Below are 18,669 nucleotides of genomic sequence, written 5' to 3' on the forward strand. Positions count from 1 at the left end.
AGAATAGTATTCTTATCTATCGTAATAATAGCAGATATAAAGTTGACGTAGTAATTTGAATATTAATCTGCGATAACTACCCTGACGGAACCTTGTTTGACAAGACCACTCCCACAAAGCTGTCTTTTACCGCTTTCACTAAACCCTCATCCATCACTAGGTCGCAGATGCGGACAGCTACACCGCCATAGGATAGGAACAGGTCACAGAAGGCCTCCCCGAATATTCTTAGCCAAAAAAAAAACTGGTCAAGTGACTGCCCGAGGTGTGGTCGAACAAGCCGGCACAAGACGTCTGGGACTGCATTAGCCAATATGTTCGACGAAACACGGAAAGCGACACATCCCCGAACTGATGCTCCCCGGGGAACCTTTCGTGATTAGGAGAATCGCAGCAGTAGAAGCAGTAGTAGGATTAGCATGTATCTCGGAGAAGGTGTTTGGGTATAGGTAGCTTCTTGGATAGGCTCCATGATTTTCACTCCTACATATATCGCTTCATGCTCATACTGAAGAGTTTAAACAATTAATAACTTTTTGGTATTGCGTTACATTCTGAATGTTAGGTAGCAGCATTGAAAGAGAATAACGCCGCTCCTACTCCATTACCTATTACCTCCCTAAGATTTCCAATCTGTATCATAGTTGTTCTAAATGTCTATTTTTCCATAATCAATCTCTCCAATTCATCTTTCTCACCACTGTGAGAAACCATCTCCTTGAATAATCCACCCTCTATTTGTAGTAGCTCCTTTGGACTGCCGAACTCCGCATCGACACCGTCCTTAATCACCAATATCCGATCGAAATCCACTACTGTGCTTAATCGATGCGCAATGACTAATAGTGTGGAATCGGAAAACTCTTGACGAATAGACTGCTGAATCAGTCTATCAGTCTCCATATCGACAGCCGAAGTGGCCTCATCCAATAGCAAGACCTTTGGACGTGACAGAATTGCACGCGCGATGCAAAGCAGCTGCTTCTGGCCGTGTGAAAGGTTAGAGCCGCCGGATGCAACGGGAGATGACAGCGTTAGAGAAGAATTCGTGTCCGAACTAATGGTGGCGCTAGCAGAGAGAATTGCGCCCTCAACATTTGATTCGCCAACTGGCGTGCCAGGGTTCGAAGGAACGAGGTGGGATCGCTCAAGGGCTTTCTGCAGCTCATAGTCGGTGAATTGGTTGAAAGGGTCGAGATTCGAGCGAATAGTGCCCGAAAATAGGAAAGGATCTTGTGGGATAATGGCTAGACGCGTGCGCAAGTCGTGGAGCTTGATCTTGGAAATATCAACGCCGTCGATCGTAATGCTGCCTGATCGAGTGTGAAGGAAGCGGAAAAGGGCGAGCGACAAGGTGGATTTTCCTGGTTAATGTCAGCGTGGGTTACTTTCAACTTCATGGAATGCGTGTAAACGAGACTTACCTCCACCTGTTCTACCAACGATTCCAATTCTTTGGTTCCTTTCGGCAGTGAAGCTCAGCCCTTTGAGAACAGAGGGCAAACCTTCGGCATATCCGACTTCCAACTTCTCGACCTCAATCTTTCCTTCCTCGGGCCAACTTGCGCGTACTTCCTCTCCGCCCTGCTCTTCAATTTCCAAATTCGTGTACTCGAAAATACGCTCTGTCGCGTTCATATCGAGTTCCGTCTGAGTGGAAACAGAGATACCCCAGTTGATATAGTGACCAAAGCTCAGCGCAAAGGAGAGGACAAAGCCGGCCAAACTGGCATCGATACTTGGTGTGGTGATAACAAGAACACCAACAACAGCAGAAAACATGGAAGCCGTAATACCAATGCGAATCATGAGCCACATGCGGAAAGCTGAGATGTACCAGGTGCAAGCTGCCCAGTCATCGATAAGAGTAAACATTCTACCGGTGAATTCGGATGACTTGGAGAATGCTCGGATGGTTGAGAGACCGCTGAGAGAAGATGCGAAATGCGAAATGACTGGAGACTTGTTGGTGGACTCGAGTCTCTTGATAGTTCGTGCTGCAGCCATGTATTTTTGAGCGTAGAGGGTGCAGATGGCGAGAAGGATAATCGCAATAAAGATCATGTATGGTGAGACGAAAACACCTGCCACCAAAACACCGAGGATATCCCAGACTACATTAGCAAAGTAGTAGAAATTAGTACCCAATGAAGCGTCCATGCTGGTGAAGTCTCCCGTGAATCTGTTCAAAATTCTTCCTGTAGGCACAGTATCTAACCATCGAAGTGGTGCTCGGAGTACACTGCGCAAGATGCCCTGGAAAATCTTTCGTGATGCACGGAGTGAACCGAGATAAACGCAGTACAGACGGCTGACAGAAACAATAACCGATACGAGCGATATAGCGCAGTAGATTCCGAGATAGAACCAAAGGCTTCTGATTTGAGCCTCTGATTGAGTACTCACAGCCGCGTCTGTTGAGTTGGCGTAGCTTGCTGGTCGAGCAAAAAGCTGCGTCTGTAGATTGTCCTGATAATGATATGTCATACGCGGTGAGAATGTAGCATCAGCTTCTCCGTATGCACCAGACCAGGTTTTGATCCAATACGTGCGACCAAGCGTGAAAGCTTGAGCCAAGGCATACAAAAGGACGAGAAAAGCGCCGAGGGTATATCCGCTGAAAGATCTGAGGTATCCAACGTAGACGGCAGTTTTTACTCTTCCAGTCTCTCGTTTCTCGTCTTCCACAAGCTTCTTGGGTGCTTTCTTAGCCTTGGGTGCAGGAGTGTGTGATGGGTTTGAGGTTGAACCATTAGTTTGTACAATCGCTGAATCAATTTCTTCCTGTCCTTCTTCGGGCTCCGCGGCGTCATCGGCTTCGATAATCTGGTTCAGGACCTTGGTGCGTCGTAGTTCCTCAATAGAGCCTGCATGTTGGACAATTCCAGTGGCCGAGAGATGTACAGCGTAATCTGCACGCGGTAGGCAGAGTGAGGTGTGGTGAGTAACAAGAATTCGGGTTCTTCCCTTTGAAAGATCGCCCAAAAGTGCATTCGCAAAGACGTCCTTTCCAACATGTGCATCGAGGGCACTGAACACATCGTCGATAACCATAATGCCTGCTCTGGAGTACAGAGCTCGTGCCAGAGTCAATCGCCATTTCTGACCACCACTTAGCGTAATTCCTTGAGCTCCAACCTCGGTTTCATCGCCATCTTCAAATAGAGAAAGATCTTGTGCAAGAGCGCAAGCTTCAAGAACCTTTTGGTATCTAACAGGGTCGAATGGGAGGCCAAAGAGCACGTTATTCTTAATGGTGGCGTTTTCAATCCATGGAGTCTGAGAGATGAAGCAGATGGCATCAGGAATGATCCAGTTGGCGGCAGTTGCTTTGCTGTCAAATCGTTGTTCTGGAGGAGGCGCTTTGGGAACTTGTATATAACCACCGAGAACTTCAGCCTCGCCGAGGATCGCAGCCAAGAGCAGTGATTTTCCAGATCCAGTAGGTCCTGAAATAATGCTCAGACCAGTGTTGGGGAAATTAAGGTTGAGCTTTCGCAGAGCAAACTGGTCTTCCGTGGGACCATCCGAGCCAAAGGGAAACGTGATGGTGGCGTTGCTGAACGAAATCGCAGCGCCTGGGTGAACATTATCGGCCTTATCAGGCATGCGGAAGAATTTATCGATTCTGTCGCAGCTGACTTTGGCGTTAATAGCTGTAACCAACAACAGCGGGATATGTTCCACAATGCCCTCAAGGAATCTGAATAGCGTAATCGCGGTAAAAGCAACCGAAGGCAATAGGTTTCCGTTGATGTAAGAGTAAGTCGCCAAAGAAAGTGCCGTGATGACAATAGGAGTAAGCTCCGAAGCGAAGGCCATGTAAATGTTGTCGAGTCGTGTCTTCCAAAGCATCGAAAGCTCTCCCTCACGCACATTCTCAATTTTGTCCGTCCACTGGGTTTCGATCGCAGAGAATTTGATCTGTCGAATTCCGCTCAGTGCTTCTGTGGTGACAGCGGCTCTCTCATCACGAAGTTTCATCAAAACTTTCTGGTTTTTGCCGTATACCGCTGCGAGAGCTCGGTTTATAGGGAAGAGGATTAAGAGTCCCAGCATTCCTGCAGACAGACTTTGCCAACCGACAAGATGGAGCAAAAACGCAACGATTACAATAAATTGTCCGGCACAGTTTACGTATTGTGCGCTTTGAGATCCAAATCGGGCGATTGCATCACAGTCGACCGAAAACATGTTGACAATATCTTGCTGGGATTTTGAAGATGGTTGGCCGTCTTGCTCCTTGGTATCCTCGGAATTTTCAGCGCTTTCAGCGCTTGAATCCGAAGACTCCTAAAACAGATGATTAGCTTCAATTAGAATGCTGAGGAGAGTAACTCTCCGAAATGCGCTGTATTCTGGTAATGAGGATGTCATATTTTGCCAGATGACGAAATCATGTCTTACCTTTTTGGGAACATGAAGTGAGTCCTCAATTCTCATCAGTTTCTCGTACATCAGCCCGGTCAAAGTTGATCTCAGAGGGATAACAATATCTAAGCAAATATTATTAGCAGGTCTAAAAAGCCAACGGAAGTGAAAAAAGACAAGGGGATCTCATACCAGCCATCTCCGACCACATGACTCTGGAGTCAACCAAGCGCGAACTGATTGTAGCCACAACAATTGCGCCTACCCATTTCCACGCCACGGGGTCAATAATACCACTGTCGTTGCGAGTTTCGAGGTACCGAAGCAGCTGTAAATTTGCAAAGGCGGGAGCGACATCGAAAAAGTTTGTGAAAAGAATCATGGACCACTGGTAAAGGAACATCCATCGATATTTCCAGGTAATGTGCGCCCACAGAGGGAGCTCTTCTTCCCTGAAAATCATGCGCTTAAAGTCTGCAGTCGAATTTTCCGATCTCGTAGCATGATCCATAGATGGCATGTCTGAATTCTCAAATTTCTCTGTGCCAGCGGCGTTAAGCATTCCCAAGCTCCAACTAAAGCTATATCTCTCCCAGAGAGTGCCTGTGAATAGCGTATCAACGACTTTTCCATTTGGACGGAAGACGTCTGGCCGTCTACGGATTACCCAAACTGTTGCAAACAAAGCCAGTGATGCGACGATTTGAATTCCCGTCAAAATTGCAGTAACGAAAAGGCCATCGCCGTAACCGTAGTCGAGGCCATTGATTGCATGAAGATTCACAGAAGCTATAGCAGTAATTGAGGAGCACGAATAGAGGCTTGAGGCAGCAGTGTTGAATCTCGCCACTGGCGCCACTTCTCTAGAAGCGACTGTGAATTGCAAAAGCAAAAGTATCTAGAGAATGTCAGCTTCAAGGTCAGAATGCGCAAGCCATCGCGACTTACCCAAGCAGGCACAAGCAAGAATAACCCCAGAAGAGGTACTGATGAACGTGAAAAGTCGAATCCTTGCTGGACAGCCGTGAAAATTGCATCTGCGCCAGAAATTGCGATTGCTAAGACAGTGATGATGAAAATAGCGATAAACTGGCGCTTGTTCGAAAATTGAGCTACTGAGTCTTCACTCGCGACTCCGTCGTTGTCTTCGTATGTGATGCCATCTTGGTTCAGAGCCTTGGTGTTTCGACGGCCCGTGACAAGCTTCCGAATAAACGGAATAGAGAGCAGAGCGATCAAGATCGCCAAGCCCAAGGCCACATAATCTGGCTGGTAAAGCGATCCCATCGCGCGCACCCAGTTGTCTGCCTCGCAGCCTCACGAATTTGCAAAGACTATTCACTGGAGTTGACAACAGGAATTGCTTGGCATTGAGATCTTTAAACCAAAGCACGAGTTGATTAGTCGGAATTAATAGCGGGACGCCGTGCCACGCGCCGCAAAGAGTTCGCCGTCGGTGTGTGAGTCAATGGGTCAATCTAGCTGGATAGGGAAGGGACTTTTGTGAGCCTGGTTCCTCCATTCGCTAACTCCTGCTGCCTGGTGCGCCCTATGGAGTAGATAATGGGTCATAATACTCGGGATATTATCGCTCCTAGATTACGGTATTCTGTAGATAGTGGAAATCTCAGCTACTAATGGTTTCGTGATTCGGAGTAATACTGGGGATAAAAGTTGGGCGATCCATGATTCACGCAAATAACACTAGGTGGGCTTCCCCAGATAGCAAAGTAGGCCTTAGCGTTAGCGAAGATACGGCTGTAAAGCTAGGCGTTACTCCGTTCAATTGCTATCGACTGTACGGAACTCGGAGTACTCCACAGATTCATCAATTTGGGGCTCTACCAATCGGAGCGCTACACCAATACGACGTCCGATTGGGACAGCCAAGACACCAACCGGGCCACCCACCGATACGACTTATACGCAGGATGCTACGTGCCAATGCTGATGAGTCCTCGCTTGACTTGCTTCCCCAAACAGGCAATCCACTCGATCCGTTACCAAGTGCTTGGACCTGGTGCATGTCCCAAGCGCGCTGTGCCTGATCAGTGCGTAGCTTGCATGTGATGGTGCTCTTCCCGTCTTATAAATGGCTAGACATAGCAGCGATTAACCAGGAATGGGATACTAAAGCCGACTAGCTGCCGCTACCAAATTTTGACTACTACTATTACTCATCTCAACATAGGCCTGAAAGCTGTTATAGGCCGCGAAATTACTAATATTGAAGATGATCTTATATACAGAGGATGCGTAAGCGAGCTGCCGTTAGATGAAAATATAAGAGGTCTTTTCGGCTTGAAGCCTATGCTAGCAAAAACTGATGAAAATAAAATGGACAGTATTTTTTTAAACCCTGTCATGATTTGCGCAATGAGCCGAAGCATTTTATAACCAGGGGATTGAGAGATCCCGCGGCGGATGTTTCGTATGACTCACTAGTGCCGCGTGTGCATATGTATATTAATGCAATGACTCTATTTATTAGAGGCCTGTCCCGCTTATTAGATATTAAACTGAAGTCATAGACAAACTCACAAGGTGCGGAATATAGTCGGAGACTGCCATCCTATACAGACTTAACTCTTCTAGTACGTCTTCTAACTATGGCTATGATTTTACTTCATTTAACTCAACGATCTGAGTCATAAATCTCCATTTATCGCAAAATGTTGCACGCTATATGCTGCCCACATCGACATGCATCTGCAATCCTTTCTGGCTGATAGATGCCGTGCTATCCGAAATGGCATGAGTGTAGAGGGTAAAAACCTTTAGCTTCGGTCCTAGGAGAAAGAAATAGTGCTGAATATAAGTATGTTGGAGTTTTGGGTTAGCCAATCAATATCATCAAGACTGCTGTTGTGAACGCCATTGAGCATACCGCCGAATCTCTCGTTGCTCAATAATTGCAAAACTTTCATCAAAGGCTCTAAATTCTCGATCGAATCGCTGCGGATTCTTTTCAGTATCCACAAACCGAGTAGTAGGCCCAATCAACTGATCATACGGCATTAAATCTCGCCATTGGTAAAGACAAACATCTGGATTCCACGAGGCAGTTGGATCGGGCTGAAGACCAAATGCCCTGGTTTCGCGAGTTTCTAGTCCCATAACGAAATCGATAGCAGTCTCCAATGTTGTTTTAATTGCGTTTTCCCCAGTGTATTCATAAATCTTATCAACGATTGACTCGAACGTAATAGGCGAGCTTAGTCCATTTTCCACTCCAGTGCGTACTATAGTAACCGGAAGGCCTCCTATTAAACTTGAATCCTCTCCGTTCCAATCTCTGGGATGAATGATAATGAGCAGAACTTGGAATAGTGACTGGAGGATGTAATTTTGATGGCCCTCAACTATAGGAAAGTCATCGGTTCCCGAGGCGATCACCCTCGTGTATTCTTTACGTTCATTAATTTCTGCGCAGATGGCTTTATTTAGAGCGATGATACTTTGTATTCTGTCCATTGTTGGTTGAGTATTTTTTGGGGCAATGAATTTAGCAATAAAACGTCCGTATTCGATCTCACTCCAAAAAGGCTTAAATCATCTTTTATATATACAGTTGTAAAGTGTGCCAGCAAGTTGCCAATGGCCGTGTAAAATATAAATTGGGACTGATTTGTTACATATATCAAGAAATTCATATTTTGATATAACAGGCAGAGGTTGATCGATCGGGGGCTCATAAATACGCCAAACAGAGTAGACAGACATTTCGCCGCGATGATCTCTTTCTAATGTGGTGCGGAGGTACAACAGTTTCTCCTCTCGTGTGATATCGCTATAATAACCATCAAAAGCCCTGGCTAGAGGCATATTTTTTGTGACTTAATGGCGAATGCATAGTAACGATATGATTTATCAGGTTACGCGAGGTGTAATTGATACCATCATCAAGGTCCAAAAGCCCCCAGTTACCCTCACAGCCGGGACATGGGAGAGGGCCGGTGAGAATACTGGGTTCATACCGAAATATATTTGGACGAAAATATATATCTCGCGCTCAGATTATTTCTTTTGGCGGGATGCCGTCATTTTATCCCTCAGTGTTTGTTGTGTTGACGGCTCCTTCATTCGGAAAAGCTCCTGGCACTGCTGTCGTTGACTTTGCCTTCGTTGGGCCTCGTTGGCAAGTGGCAGAAAACACGTATCCACTGCCATGGTACCATCGCAACACAATGCAAGATTTTGTTTTTGGTATCATCAGCGACCAACGTGAAGATTCTCCGTTCAACCATCTTAAGCGTGAGTCCGGACCAGTGGCAGCCTTCCTTAACGGGTCAATGGCAACCCACGGCCAGGGAGAAGAGCTTTATCAGGCCATGAAAGCATCGGACACAACTAAACCAGTGATGGTGCAGGATGACGGCTTCGCATTTGGGCTTTTGGAGTTTGAGTGCCCTCTCTACTTGACTGATTGGGCTGCTGAGGCAGGGAAAAAGAATGACAAGCGCCAGGTAGAGGATATTTTTAAGGATTAGAAGAGTGAACGAAGTTAAGAACAATGCATGTACTACTTATTTAAAGATTATATAGAGAACCAAGAATTTTTTGATCGCTTTTGAATTACAATTATTGGTGGACATGTCTACGAATCACTTATAAAATTAACGACTTCCTGTGGGCGATAGGATAGATAGCTGTCGTTTCTATTTATTCAATTTTACCCGCTTAATAGCTGACAGCATCTGTAACCTAGCATGGGAAGCATTTCGATTTGGCCCAGGTTGAATAAAACATAACCTATTCGACAATATTTAATATTTTCATGTCTTGGAAATTATAATGACATTCCATTTGATGCTTCTTGTTAGGCTATGCCTCGCTACATTTATGCGCATGGAAATCGCGTTGCATGCCGAGTTGTTGCACAAACGCTCAGCTTATTATCTATTCTAATAATATATCGCAAAAAGTCTCTCCAACGAGGCTGTGTAGCTTTCATTACTGCTTTTCTTTGGCCTCTTTTAACTTTTCCAAGCCTTCGAATCCATTTAAATCTTTTTCAAAGTCCGGGCGGTTCAGTTCCATGACGTGGGTTGTTTTGCCGTACATATTACCCCCTAACCTACTCATCGGACGCAAAACCTGATTAATGAGTCAGTCAAATGTTTTCTTATGACAAACAAGTCAAGAAATAATGACGTCTGATAGATTTAATGGATAGAGGGGTCGTAAGCAAGAGATGAGATAAGTAGGCAAGAAAGGTAAGTAGGTGAGACAAACCGCAAGATCTAGATGATTCTTATCTTCATTTAGAGCGTCTTCTCTCGCCCAGAAATAAGTAACCTCAAGCAACACAAGGCAGCCCGATTTCTTTCCAGGGTTACTGCGACTAGTAAACTCTCGAACACTCTCAAGACGAGCCTCGATACTAAAGATTGACTCCTTGACACGTGCGCATGACACAGTGTGGCAATCATGCACAGGAGTCAAGCCAGCTATTTCCCACTCAGAGACTCCGAAAGGGGCATTAATACTCGTGGCATTTACAGCTTCAATAAAGCCTTCGCTGACGACGTTTATGACGCACTCCCTCGACTGAACGAGGTTGAGCAACGTATCTTTGGCTTCTTTTAACGAGCTCGTTAATCCGACTGCTAAGATGGGTGGATCTATATTCACCATCTGGAAGAAGCTCATCGGCGCCAAGTTCTCGACTGTGCCATCGGGAGACCGCGTCGAAATGAGTGCAATGGGCCGCGGAACAACCCCGCTCACGAGCAGTCTGTAATTGTCCAATGCTTTACGGTCTGGCGCAAAAGGGTCGATGGCGACATGCTTAGCAGTCGCCGCAGAGGTCGAAGCTCGCACATGTGTGTCGTTGGCACCAGAGCCAAAGGTCCAGCCAGGCTCAGGAGTTTGGACAAAAGTTGGAGCGGTCTCATCCCATGGCGGTCGTGATGCTTCCTCATTCTTTAATTCGGACTTTTGCGTCTTGTGTCCATTTGCGGTCTCAGCGGGCCGAGGCTCGGAACTCATTGTGTAGGTAGAGATAGTGGAGTGGATAAGGAGAGTCAATCGAGATTCGTGATATCACTTTTCTCAAGATATTGAAGAAAACAAAATGTCAATAGTGGGCTTATAATAATTCGAAATATACTTTCATGCTTGTTTTCGCCATTGCCGGTAATAACACGCAAAAATTCAGAGTGGCGATCAATTGGCCCGGAGCCGATATAAGAGTGGGAATATCCTCTGATTAGAAATGCCCCGCCCGAAGAGTTTGCCCGACCACCCGCTCCTAGAAAGGCCGTCGCAGATAGCATTAGTCGACGAGTCTTGCAAATAGATATCATTTTACCGAACTCCGTATAGAATATCGCGTTAGGTGGACCTATTCTTGTTCATTGATAAATAGAATTAATTAGTTCAAGGCTATTATGCTCTAGCCTCCCATGGGAAATATGACTGGCTTAGCCAGAAGTACACATTTAGCCATTTCCGTCTCCTATCAGTATTAGCATGCCACCATGACCAGCGCTCGCCAACTCAGTATTCAAGGAAGCCTCTGCGCAAAATTGACCTAATGGCTTACAGGAGGTAACTTGCGAATTTTATAGCTTGTTATGTTAAGGTATGTGGAGTTCTCTAGGGCTGCGTCAGATGAGGCGTGGAAGATAAAACACCCAACGCGGGCCAACCAGTATTATCCGCCCGAAAACAAAGACAATTGGTGAACGGCAATTTTGATTATCTTAATGCCGACTGATCCTTAAAGGTATCTGTTCTGGATGTTCTCCACACGTGGCATCATGATCCATGGAAGTTATCGCAACCTCTGAATTAATATCTTTAACACAAACCCCTAATCAAGCCTATCCGCAGCCACCAGTCTTCTTGGTGTTATTTTTCTCTAATACTTTGTATCAACTATTTTCGAAACCAGGTCGTGACGGTGTCGAGAGTGAATATCCAGTAAAGCCCTCCGACCACATCCAATTCGCGTCTTCAATGATATAGTCAAAGTTATCTATGTCACCCTGAAGAAGATGGTCTCCTTCTGTGCTTGATTGCACACCGGATGATGCAGCCGTGCAGCTGTAAGGATGTTCCACTGTCTGATGAAAAGCAGGTGTTTTATCTATTCGAGTTTCTGCATAGCTGAGTGATGTCGCTTCTTTTTAGAAAAGAGGCGTCAACATGGCTTGGAAAGCACAAGATTCGTGTCGCGATCCAATGATCATCATCGCCGAGTTTTTCATTTGATGACTTGAGATCTGTTAATTTCTGTTCATATCGCCGGAAAGAAGCTATATACTGCTCATCAGTTCATGATTTCATCGAATGAGACAAAGATGCGATAGAAAGCCGGCTGCAACATACTCAAAACGAATTGGCCAAGACCCGAGAACTCTGCAAATCTTTCCAGAGTCATTGTTAAAATTTTCAAGGAAAGCGACGCTTTCTCTGCCAGCTCCTGATCGGCTCGAGTGAATAATTTGACAAGCAGCTGGAGGCACGAAGGCACCCACAGAGTGTAGGCGAGATAAGGATTGCAACGCGCCACGTCTTCAGCAGATAAATCGCGAATAATAGAACAAATTGTGTCGGAGGAAGACAAGGCCAGAGAAAACGCTTTGGACTCAGATGTGGCGGCAACGAAGCTGTTGCGACGCTGCTGAGAGACATCCCGGCAGTATGTGAAAGTGTCGGACGGCGTTGCTCCTGTAAAAGAGCGAATTTTGTTCATAATCAGAAATATGCCAAGCTTTCTGGTCAGTAGCAAATAGACTGAGGTGGGACTATGGAACTTGCCATTCAAGAACTATTCGCAGATGGAAATGGTCGGCCAGGTCGTTAAACTGTCTGGAGTCACCTTGCAGCGACAATCCTATTCTTGAGTCCATGGGTATGTGTTGTTTACACGACGTAGCGCACTCTTTAATCATAGAGAAAAGGTTCTCCGATTCCAGCATGCTATCGTCATTTATCGCCGCCTCTATCATCTGAGCACCTAGATGCATAGTAACGATTCGATATGCCAAAATGGAGAGGTGGTGCGGTATTGGAAGAGATGCTCGTAAATCGTAGACGTTTGCTGGCAGAAAAATTGACGACCGTTGACACCCTTCAAACCAGTCTTTATCGTCACAAGGAAGCTTTGTCTTGCATTTACCCCAATCAATCATGCGTGGCCTGTCTTTGGTTACACATATAAAATTCTCCAAATAAGCGATAGCCCACCAGGCGCTCCGGAGCTCCTCTTTCTTGATCCAGGAATTAGAAGGATCGAGATTAATGACCCCCGGTGTGGGGACCACCTCATCGTCGACGTCAACTTGATCCAGACCACAGTCATAGGCCAGTCGTCCTGCCGTTGATAGAGCAGAATAAGTTCGGCTGTTTAGCCCTATTCCCAGCTGCGCGAAACTAATGAGGACGGAAGCCTGAACAACTAAAATCGATGGTCTCTGCATGCCGCCGCATTCAAGCTCCACCCTATCCAATTTCAAAAATTTCAAGCATGAGAAGTCTGTGTGCCTGACTAAGGAAACCTGTCCCGCGCTCCCACCGCTTGCGACTTTTGTAGAAGGCATTATCTTGAGTGCCGCAGATACCAGAAATTTGACGCAGCAACGACTGGTCAAAAAGGTCAACTTCAGGATGGTCAGAATATCTCGCCGCTAAAGAAAATATGCTTGTGAGGAGTAATGTCGTACGCTCTTCAAATGAGAGCAAGCCGCTTTCGATCCAATTGACAAAGGTTGGCTGGTGGAGGAGCCGCATCTGCGGATGGACATAGTCAAAATAAACCTTTACTAGATGAATGATGAGTGCTTTCGGTGGAAGAAGTGGAAGAATAGGCTCCTTTGCAGGCGATTTGTCTCGTTGAAGTGAAGGAGATTCGGTCTCAATTGCTGGTGTCAATGCTATGTCCTCGAACGTAGATGCCAGGCTTGAAGAATGATCCTCAGGACGGAAAGGCGTGGAATCTTCTGAGAATAGTGGTTGTTGCTTGGCGACCTGGCTTGGAATATTTGAAGGCGAATTAGACCGATTTGTTTCCACCGCCGTTTCTGGGGCAGCTGTGAGTCAAATTACGACCAATGTAAAGACGGATAAATTCCACCCACCTTGTATCTCGTTGCCTGCAGGTCTCTTTCTCTTATAACCCTTCCGTGGGCCTGGCTTTAATGTGAAGGAAGGGTATACACAAATCAATCCAGCCTGAGTGCATAGAAGACATTGCGGCTTTGTCCCGTTGCCTGAAAGACATGGTATGAGCACCTAACCAAGAAATGGAATCTCCATTACAACGCAGACTAGTTACTGGGCAAGATACGATTAATACTCACATCTTTTCTTCCTTCTATATATAGTAATTAGTTAGCCCGAATCCGCAGGTATAGTGAAATTAATGCGTAGCAGTCAAAGTAGTGGGAGCCTCACCGATTACAATTCTGGCAGGCTCGAGCTCGTTGGCTAGCGAGCATCTCCAGTGGTGGAGGGGAAGCCATCGAATCGCTAGATCAAGGAGGCGCACAGTGCTGAAAATGAAGTTGGCCACATCCGTTGAGCTCATCAGTCATGTATATAAACACCTCATTCCCCAGAGCCAATTGAAGTAGCAAATATTCCCATCAACTTGGTCGAAGCTGCGAAAAGCTGCGGAGGCATGAAAGACGCAAACCAACCTGCCAGGTAGTAATTGGATTAACCGTCCCTGGCAAGCGCGCGCGATGCTAGTCCATGGCGAGTAGGCGCATGTATCCCACATTCGCCTTTACATTGCCAACGACCCTCCATAATCATTGCTAATTATGTGGCTGAGACTATTATTTGTTTTTGGTAGTAGGAGCAACAGAGACAGTAAAATAATCAATGGTATACGGAATAGTAGAGTTATGTGACTATGGTTATAAGATTCCCTCTTTCATTTTCTCCTGCTTAGCGCGCGATGCGAGTCCATGGCAAGGAGGCTTATAAATCCCATCCCACATACACCTTTACATTGCAGAGAACTTATGCATATATGGCTTGACGTGCATTACTGCCAATTAACACTCATAGTTAATCATGGTTATGTTGCCAAGAATGGATTTATTTTTCTTCAATATTTAAATAGCTGCCGAACAGTGAAACAGTGATTCAGTAATTTGATCAAACACACTATCTCTACTTAAAAGTTATTTATTCATCAAATGATTGGCACTTAGTTCAAGTAACAGGGTTATAGTAGAGCTCTCCATTCTTCAAGAAGCAGCTGTTACTTGCATACAATGATTCAATACTCCGTACATTTAGTTTCAAGCCAAGTTCAGAGTCAACTCAGGTTCGTACCAGCTCATTCCGAGGCATATTACCCAGGTGCCCGGGGGTTTTTATTGGCTGACGGCACGTAAATAAGGATCGTTAAAATATATTTTCATGTCTCGTAATTCATATTGCATGACTGTGTTGATAAACAGCAGGCAAGATTTCTGTGGTTTGGCGTTACCGGATGTATCGATCTCTTGCAAGGTTCAACGTACGTTAACGTCGCTTAGTGAAATGACCAAATATGGTGCCGTTTTAATGAGCGAGTGAAAGATGTGTAATGCAGCGGAACGGCTAAAGACATCGCGCATGCGTTGGTGCGCATCTGCCGTATAGATGTATGATTTCAGCCAACTTTGAATGTCGGAAAGTGTCGAACGACGTTACGATCCAGAACTTTAACGGGAGCAGGTTTCACCAAGAACTCATCAGCACCAACTTCCTCCGCAGTCGTTCTATCCGTTTGGCTATCCTGGCCGGTCACAATGAAGAGAATGCTCTCTCCCCACTTGTTCTCTTTTTCCAGCTGCCGTATCTGCTGGGTCGCATTAAAACCATCGCATACCGGCATTTGGAGGTCCATAAAGATCAGCTGGATCCATGTCCCTTCGCCATTGGCAGCCAATGACTGCTGCTTTGAAAATGCTTCCACAGCTTGTAGGCCGTCAGTCGCAGAGCAGTAGGGAAGTCCTCGTTTGGTGCAATACATCTGCAAAATCCGGAGGTTGATATTATTATCGTCAACAAGTAGTGCCATGGGCTTGGAGACGGTGATGGATGATGGAATTGAGGCGACGGAGCCCGCTTTCGCAGAAGTCTCCGCGTTATGATCGGATGGCGGCGTTAATAACCCATCGTTACCAGCGGGTGGGTTGGTTATATGTCTGTCGAAGAAAGATGAAATCTTGCCATCTTTATCCGTGTTCTGGTCTTTGTGTGTTTCTGGTGGAGTAAGCAGGGCCAGTTGAGGCATGTACGCGCGTGAGGCTTTAATCTCCGAAAGATAGTCGTCAGCGTCTTCGAGTGCCGAGCTCATCTTTGAAGTTAAAAATGGTGCGGTGACATAAAATATATTCCTATAATGTTGTTCTAAGCAAATGTTGCTTTCTGAAGCTGGGACCAGGCAGATGGCAGCATTTTCTGATGGGATCTGAGATAGGTGTGAACGGTGCTTTTCCAGTCCAGGCACGTAGTCAAAAACTACAAAGCACTCATCCAAGCTATCTGAGGATTTAAAACCATTCCTAGTCAGAAAGCGAGTAAAGTTGCTGCATAATTTTGCACTGTCCAAGTCGGATGTCATGTTGTAAAACTTGGAAGGCAAAGTCTTGAGTTTTTGCACGAGCGGCTGCGACGGCGGCAAAGAAACACATTCCATCTCTCGAAAGGTAGCCCTAAAATGTGACCCGCGGTCGATTTCTGACCATACTAGACTGACAGATCCGTGGAGTAGTGTTGCAAAATTTGAAGCGAGAGTCAAGCCTAAGCCGGCGCCCGTTGAGTGCATTCCGACCTTTTCATAAGGCTCGAATATACGTTTTTGGTCGTCTGGGCGAATGCCACGGCCAGAATCCTCAATATCAACAACAAGCTGTTGGTTATCTGGCTGTACCGTTATGGTCACCGTTATAGTGCCTTCCGAAGTGTTTTGTATGGCATTGATGATAAGCTGAAGCAAGCTATCACGAAGTAGGCCGAGGTCAGTTCGAAGGCTGACACAATCTAATTGGGAGTCATGGTTAAAGAAAACAGAGGCCTTGTAACGAGTATCATCTGAAATTGCTTTGCGCATCTCGTTGGACAACTCTGTCTCGAGCTCATACACGGTGTGTAAAGCATACTGTCGGTCCTTCATGGCGATGTCGGCCCATCTGTTTAGAGTAATCATGTTGTTAACTATGGAAATTAAATCTCGCCCTGATGACTTAATGGTATCCAGATAGATGATTGATTCTTCGGGCTCACCCAGAGACCTTGTCTCTGGTACTGGCTCCATCTTTCTGCTTTCACGGTGTTTTTGTGACACAAGCTCTTCGGTTAGTAGGTCTGCGGAACCAAGGATCCCATGAATCGGGGTTCGAAGCTGGTGAGAAAATCCTCGGAGAAATTTTTCCTTTGCTTTCATTGCTTCCTTTAGAAGTCGCTTGTGCCATATCTGTGAGAGCATAGCTGCGCACGACTGGACAAACCAAGAATCAACATCGTCAAACACTAGTCGAAAATCTCTGGATGCCACAGCAAGCAGGGAAGATCCCGACAAGGTTTCGCAAGGAGCAACAATTGCACGCACTACCTTGTTTGATGGGAAAGGCTTTTGATTTGAAGTTTGGATAAAATCATCCAGATAAACAGTATCTTCCCACAGGCCATCTTCAAGGTCAGATAAGGGTATTGGGTCCTGAGTTTCAATCTCGACATGGGCGTCTTTGCATGATTGCACGGTAATTGTTGCATCTGGATATATAGCACTCAGTATCCGCAAAACCGGTTCCTCTGAACCTGTTTTGTCTGCTTCGCTCTGAGCTGCAGAGAGAAGTTCTGAAATTCGGCGGCGTTCTCGCTGGCGTCTTGCTCTCGCCGATTGAACGATATCGGCAGCGACCCAGTCAGCCAGCCGAGCAAGCGTCTGCTGCTGAAGCTTGGTCAAAGGTTCTTGAACTTTAACCGAGCTCACGGTAACACTTCCAATGTTGACGCGCTCCCCCGTCTCGATTTGCAGGCGAACTGGAGCTCCAGCATATGCACGGACCCCGGCAGTCCTAGCATAAGGGCAGTCTCTAAATCTCCAGTCCTCCATCATATTGGGCAGATGTAAAAGATCCTAGATATGGTTAGCAGGCATCTACACACCAGGCATCATCAACATACGTGAGGCTGAGCAATTGTATGCGCACAAAGAGACTCTCCGCGTGGATGGATGGCCAAAGGAAGCCCAACAGTTGCCAGACGAATGTAGTAGTTGAGATCTTGAATGCCGACGACGACACGCTCCCAGCCACTGGATTCTTGAGCTAGGTTTGCCTTTTGCTGAAGGCCAGAGAGGAACTCGGGTTCATTGAGGATATCCCGAGTATAGTACCAAAGCATAGACGTCCTGAGCCTCTCATTCTCCGTCAGAAAGCCGCGCAGATACCGTCCATCATTGCACAGTGGCACATTGGGGACAGTGGACGGCGCATATTCATCATCCTGCGAAGGATAATATTTTTTTTCTACGTCAGGATTCCAAGGTTCAATTGGCTTGTCGGCATTGTCTGGATCGTAGATGGGCCAGACGGTCTGTGGGAGAGCTGGCGGGGGCTCATGTTTCGACGACAGGATGACCGCATCTGTCTTGGGGAAAAACGGCCTCGGCCGCCCGCTGCTGGAAGTAGTTGCTGTGGGCATACTGCAGGACTGACGCGATCCCAGCCAAGGGGCCTGTAGTTGCGATCAATGCATCGCAGGTGTGAAGTATGTGCGAGCAGTAGGCATTGGAGGAGATTCTAGATCCGTTGTATGCCCGTCTGCACGTGATGGCTTCGCTTCGGCCAGCTCCCGGCAACCCCGGACAGCCGGGCGTTTAGTTCCTGAGCATCAGGTGGGGCAGCCACGAAGCTACTCCGAGTACAAAGTAGCATTTGCATATGTCGGACCGGGGTGCTAAGCTTTGACGAATGGGCTGTCGACACTTGCGTGAAACAAGTATTTCTGACTGAGTTTTGGCAAACGTTCGTGAAAGAAGGTGCCCTAGAATGATTCCGTCCCGCTTGTGAAGACGGGTATCTTGATGTGATAGAAATTCCCGATCCAATTCAGCGATCGAGAAAGAAATGCTATTGCCATTTCCAGGGACTTCCTAAGTGGAGAAGAGCTATTGTGGAGATACGGACCGCGAGCGAACTGCTAGCGCCTTGAAACAGAAGTTAAGGCGATAAGCGAAACCAATAGTAGACTTGAAACTGTACAATATTGTGAGAACCGCCAAATGTTGTGTGCCTGGGCCGTCAACAGCTAATGTAGCTCTTATGAACTTTGAACTGTAGTTTC

General features: G+C 46.3%; 5 protein-coding genes across 5 annotated transcripts; 1 reads left to right on the top strand and 4 right to left on the bottom strand.

The window, feature by feature from the left end:
- Window positions 1-516: 516 nt before the first annotated feature.
- GGI43DRAFT_131252 (multidrug resistance-associated protein) lies at window positions 517-5,925 on the bottom strand. Its single transcript, XM_083199168.1, has 5 exons — window positions 5,320-5,925; window positions 4,564-5,269; window positions 4,408-4,496; window positions 1,425-4,293; window positions 517-1,364 (listed from the first exon to the last, which is right to left on the bottom strand). Exons 1-5 carry the CDS (start codon window positions 5,656-5,658, stop codon window positions 658-660), a joined length of 4,710 nt encoding a protein of 1,569 aa, XP_083057799.1. The 5' UTR covers window positions 5,659-5,925; the 3' UTR covers window positions 517-657.
- Window positions 5,926-7,224: 1,299 nt separating this feature from the next.
- On the bottom strand, window positions 7,225-7,845 carry GGI43DRAFT_386325 (uncharacterized protein; the record flags this gene model as incomplete). Its single annotated transcript, XM_083203777.1, has 1 exon — window positions 7,225-7,845. The coding sequence occupies one exon, from the start codon at window positions 7,843-7,845 to the stop codon at window positions 7,225-7,227; it is 621 nt and encodes a 206-aa protein (XP_083057800.1).
- Window positions 7,846-8,405: 560 nt separating this feature from the next.
- GGI43DRAFT_386326 (Homogentisate 1,2-dioxygenase) lies at window positions 8,406-8,861 on the top strand (the record flags this gene model as incomplete). Its single annotated transcript, XM_083203778.1, has 1 exon — window positions 8,406-8,861. The coding sequence occupies one exon, from the start codon at window positions 8,406-8,408 to the stop codon at window positions 8,859-8,861; it is 456 nt and encodes a 151-aa protein (XP_083057801.1).
- Window positions 8,862-9,324: 463 nt separating this feature from the next.
- GGI43DRAFT_429263 (flavin reductase family protein) lies at window positions 9,325-10,413 on the bottom strand (the record flags this gene model as incomplete). The annotated part of the gene is made up of 2 exons (XM_083209086.1): window positions 9,607-10,413; window positions 9,325-9,468 (listed from the first exon to the last, which is right to left on the bottom strand). The coding sequence occupies exons 1-2, from the start codon at window positions 10,360-10,362 to the stop codon at window positions 9,325-9,327; spliced, it is 900 nt and encodes a 299-aa protein (XP_083057802.1). The 5' UTR covers window positions 10,363-10,413.
- A 3,991-nt stretch (window positions 10,414-14,404) lies between these two features.
- On the bottom strand, window positions 14,405-18,082 carry GGI43DRAFT_412079 (hybrid sensor histidine kinase/response regulator). The gene is made up of 2 exons (XM_083206800.1): window positions 17,509-18,082; window positions 14,405-17,461 (listed from the first exon to the last, which is right to left on the bottom strand). The coding sequence occupies exons 1-2, from the start codon at window positions 18,025-18,027 to the stop codon at window positions 14,987-14,989; spliced, it is 2,994 nt and encodes a 997-aa protein (XP_083057803.1). The 5' UTR covers window positions 18,028-18,082; the 3' UTR covers window positions 14,405-14,986.
- Between the last annotated feature and the right edge of the window lie 587 nt (window positions 18,083-18,669).

The sequence above is a fragment of the Trichoderma evansii genome, assembly GCF_050947405.1.
Source record: "Trichoderma evansii strain SZMC 28006 chromosome Unknown GGI43scaffold_19, whole genome shotgun sequence".
NCBI lineage: Eukaryota > Fungi > Ascomycota > Sordariomycetes > Hypocreales > Hypocreaceae > Trichoderma > Trichoderma evansii.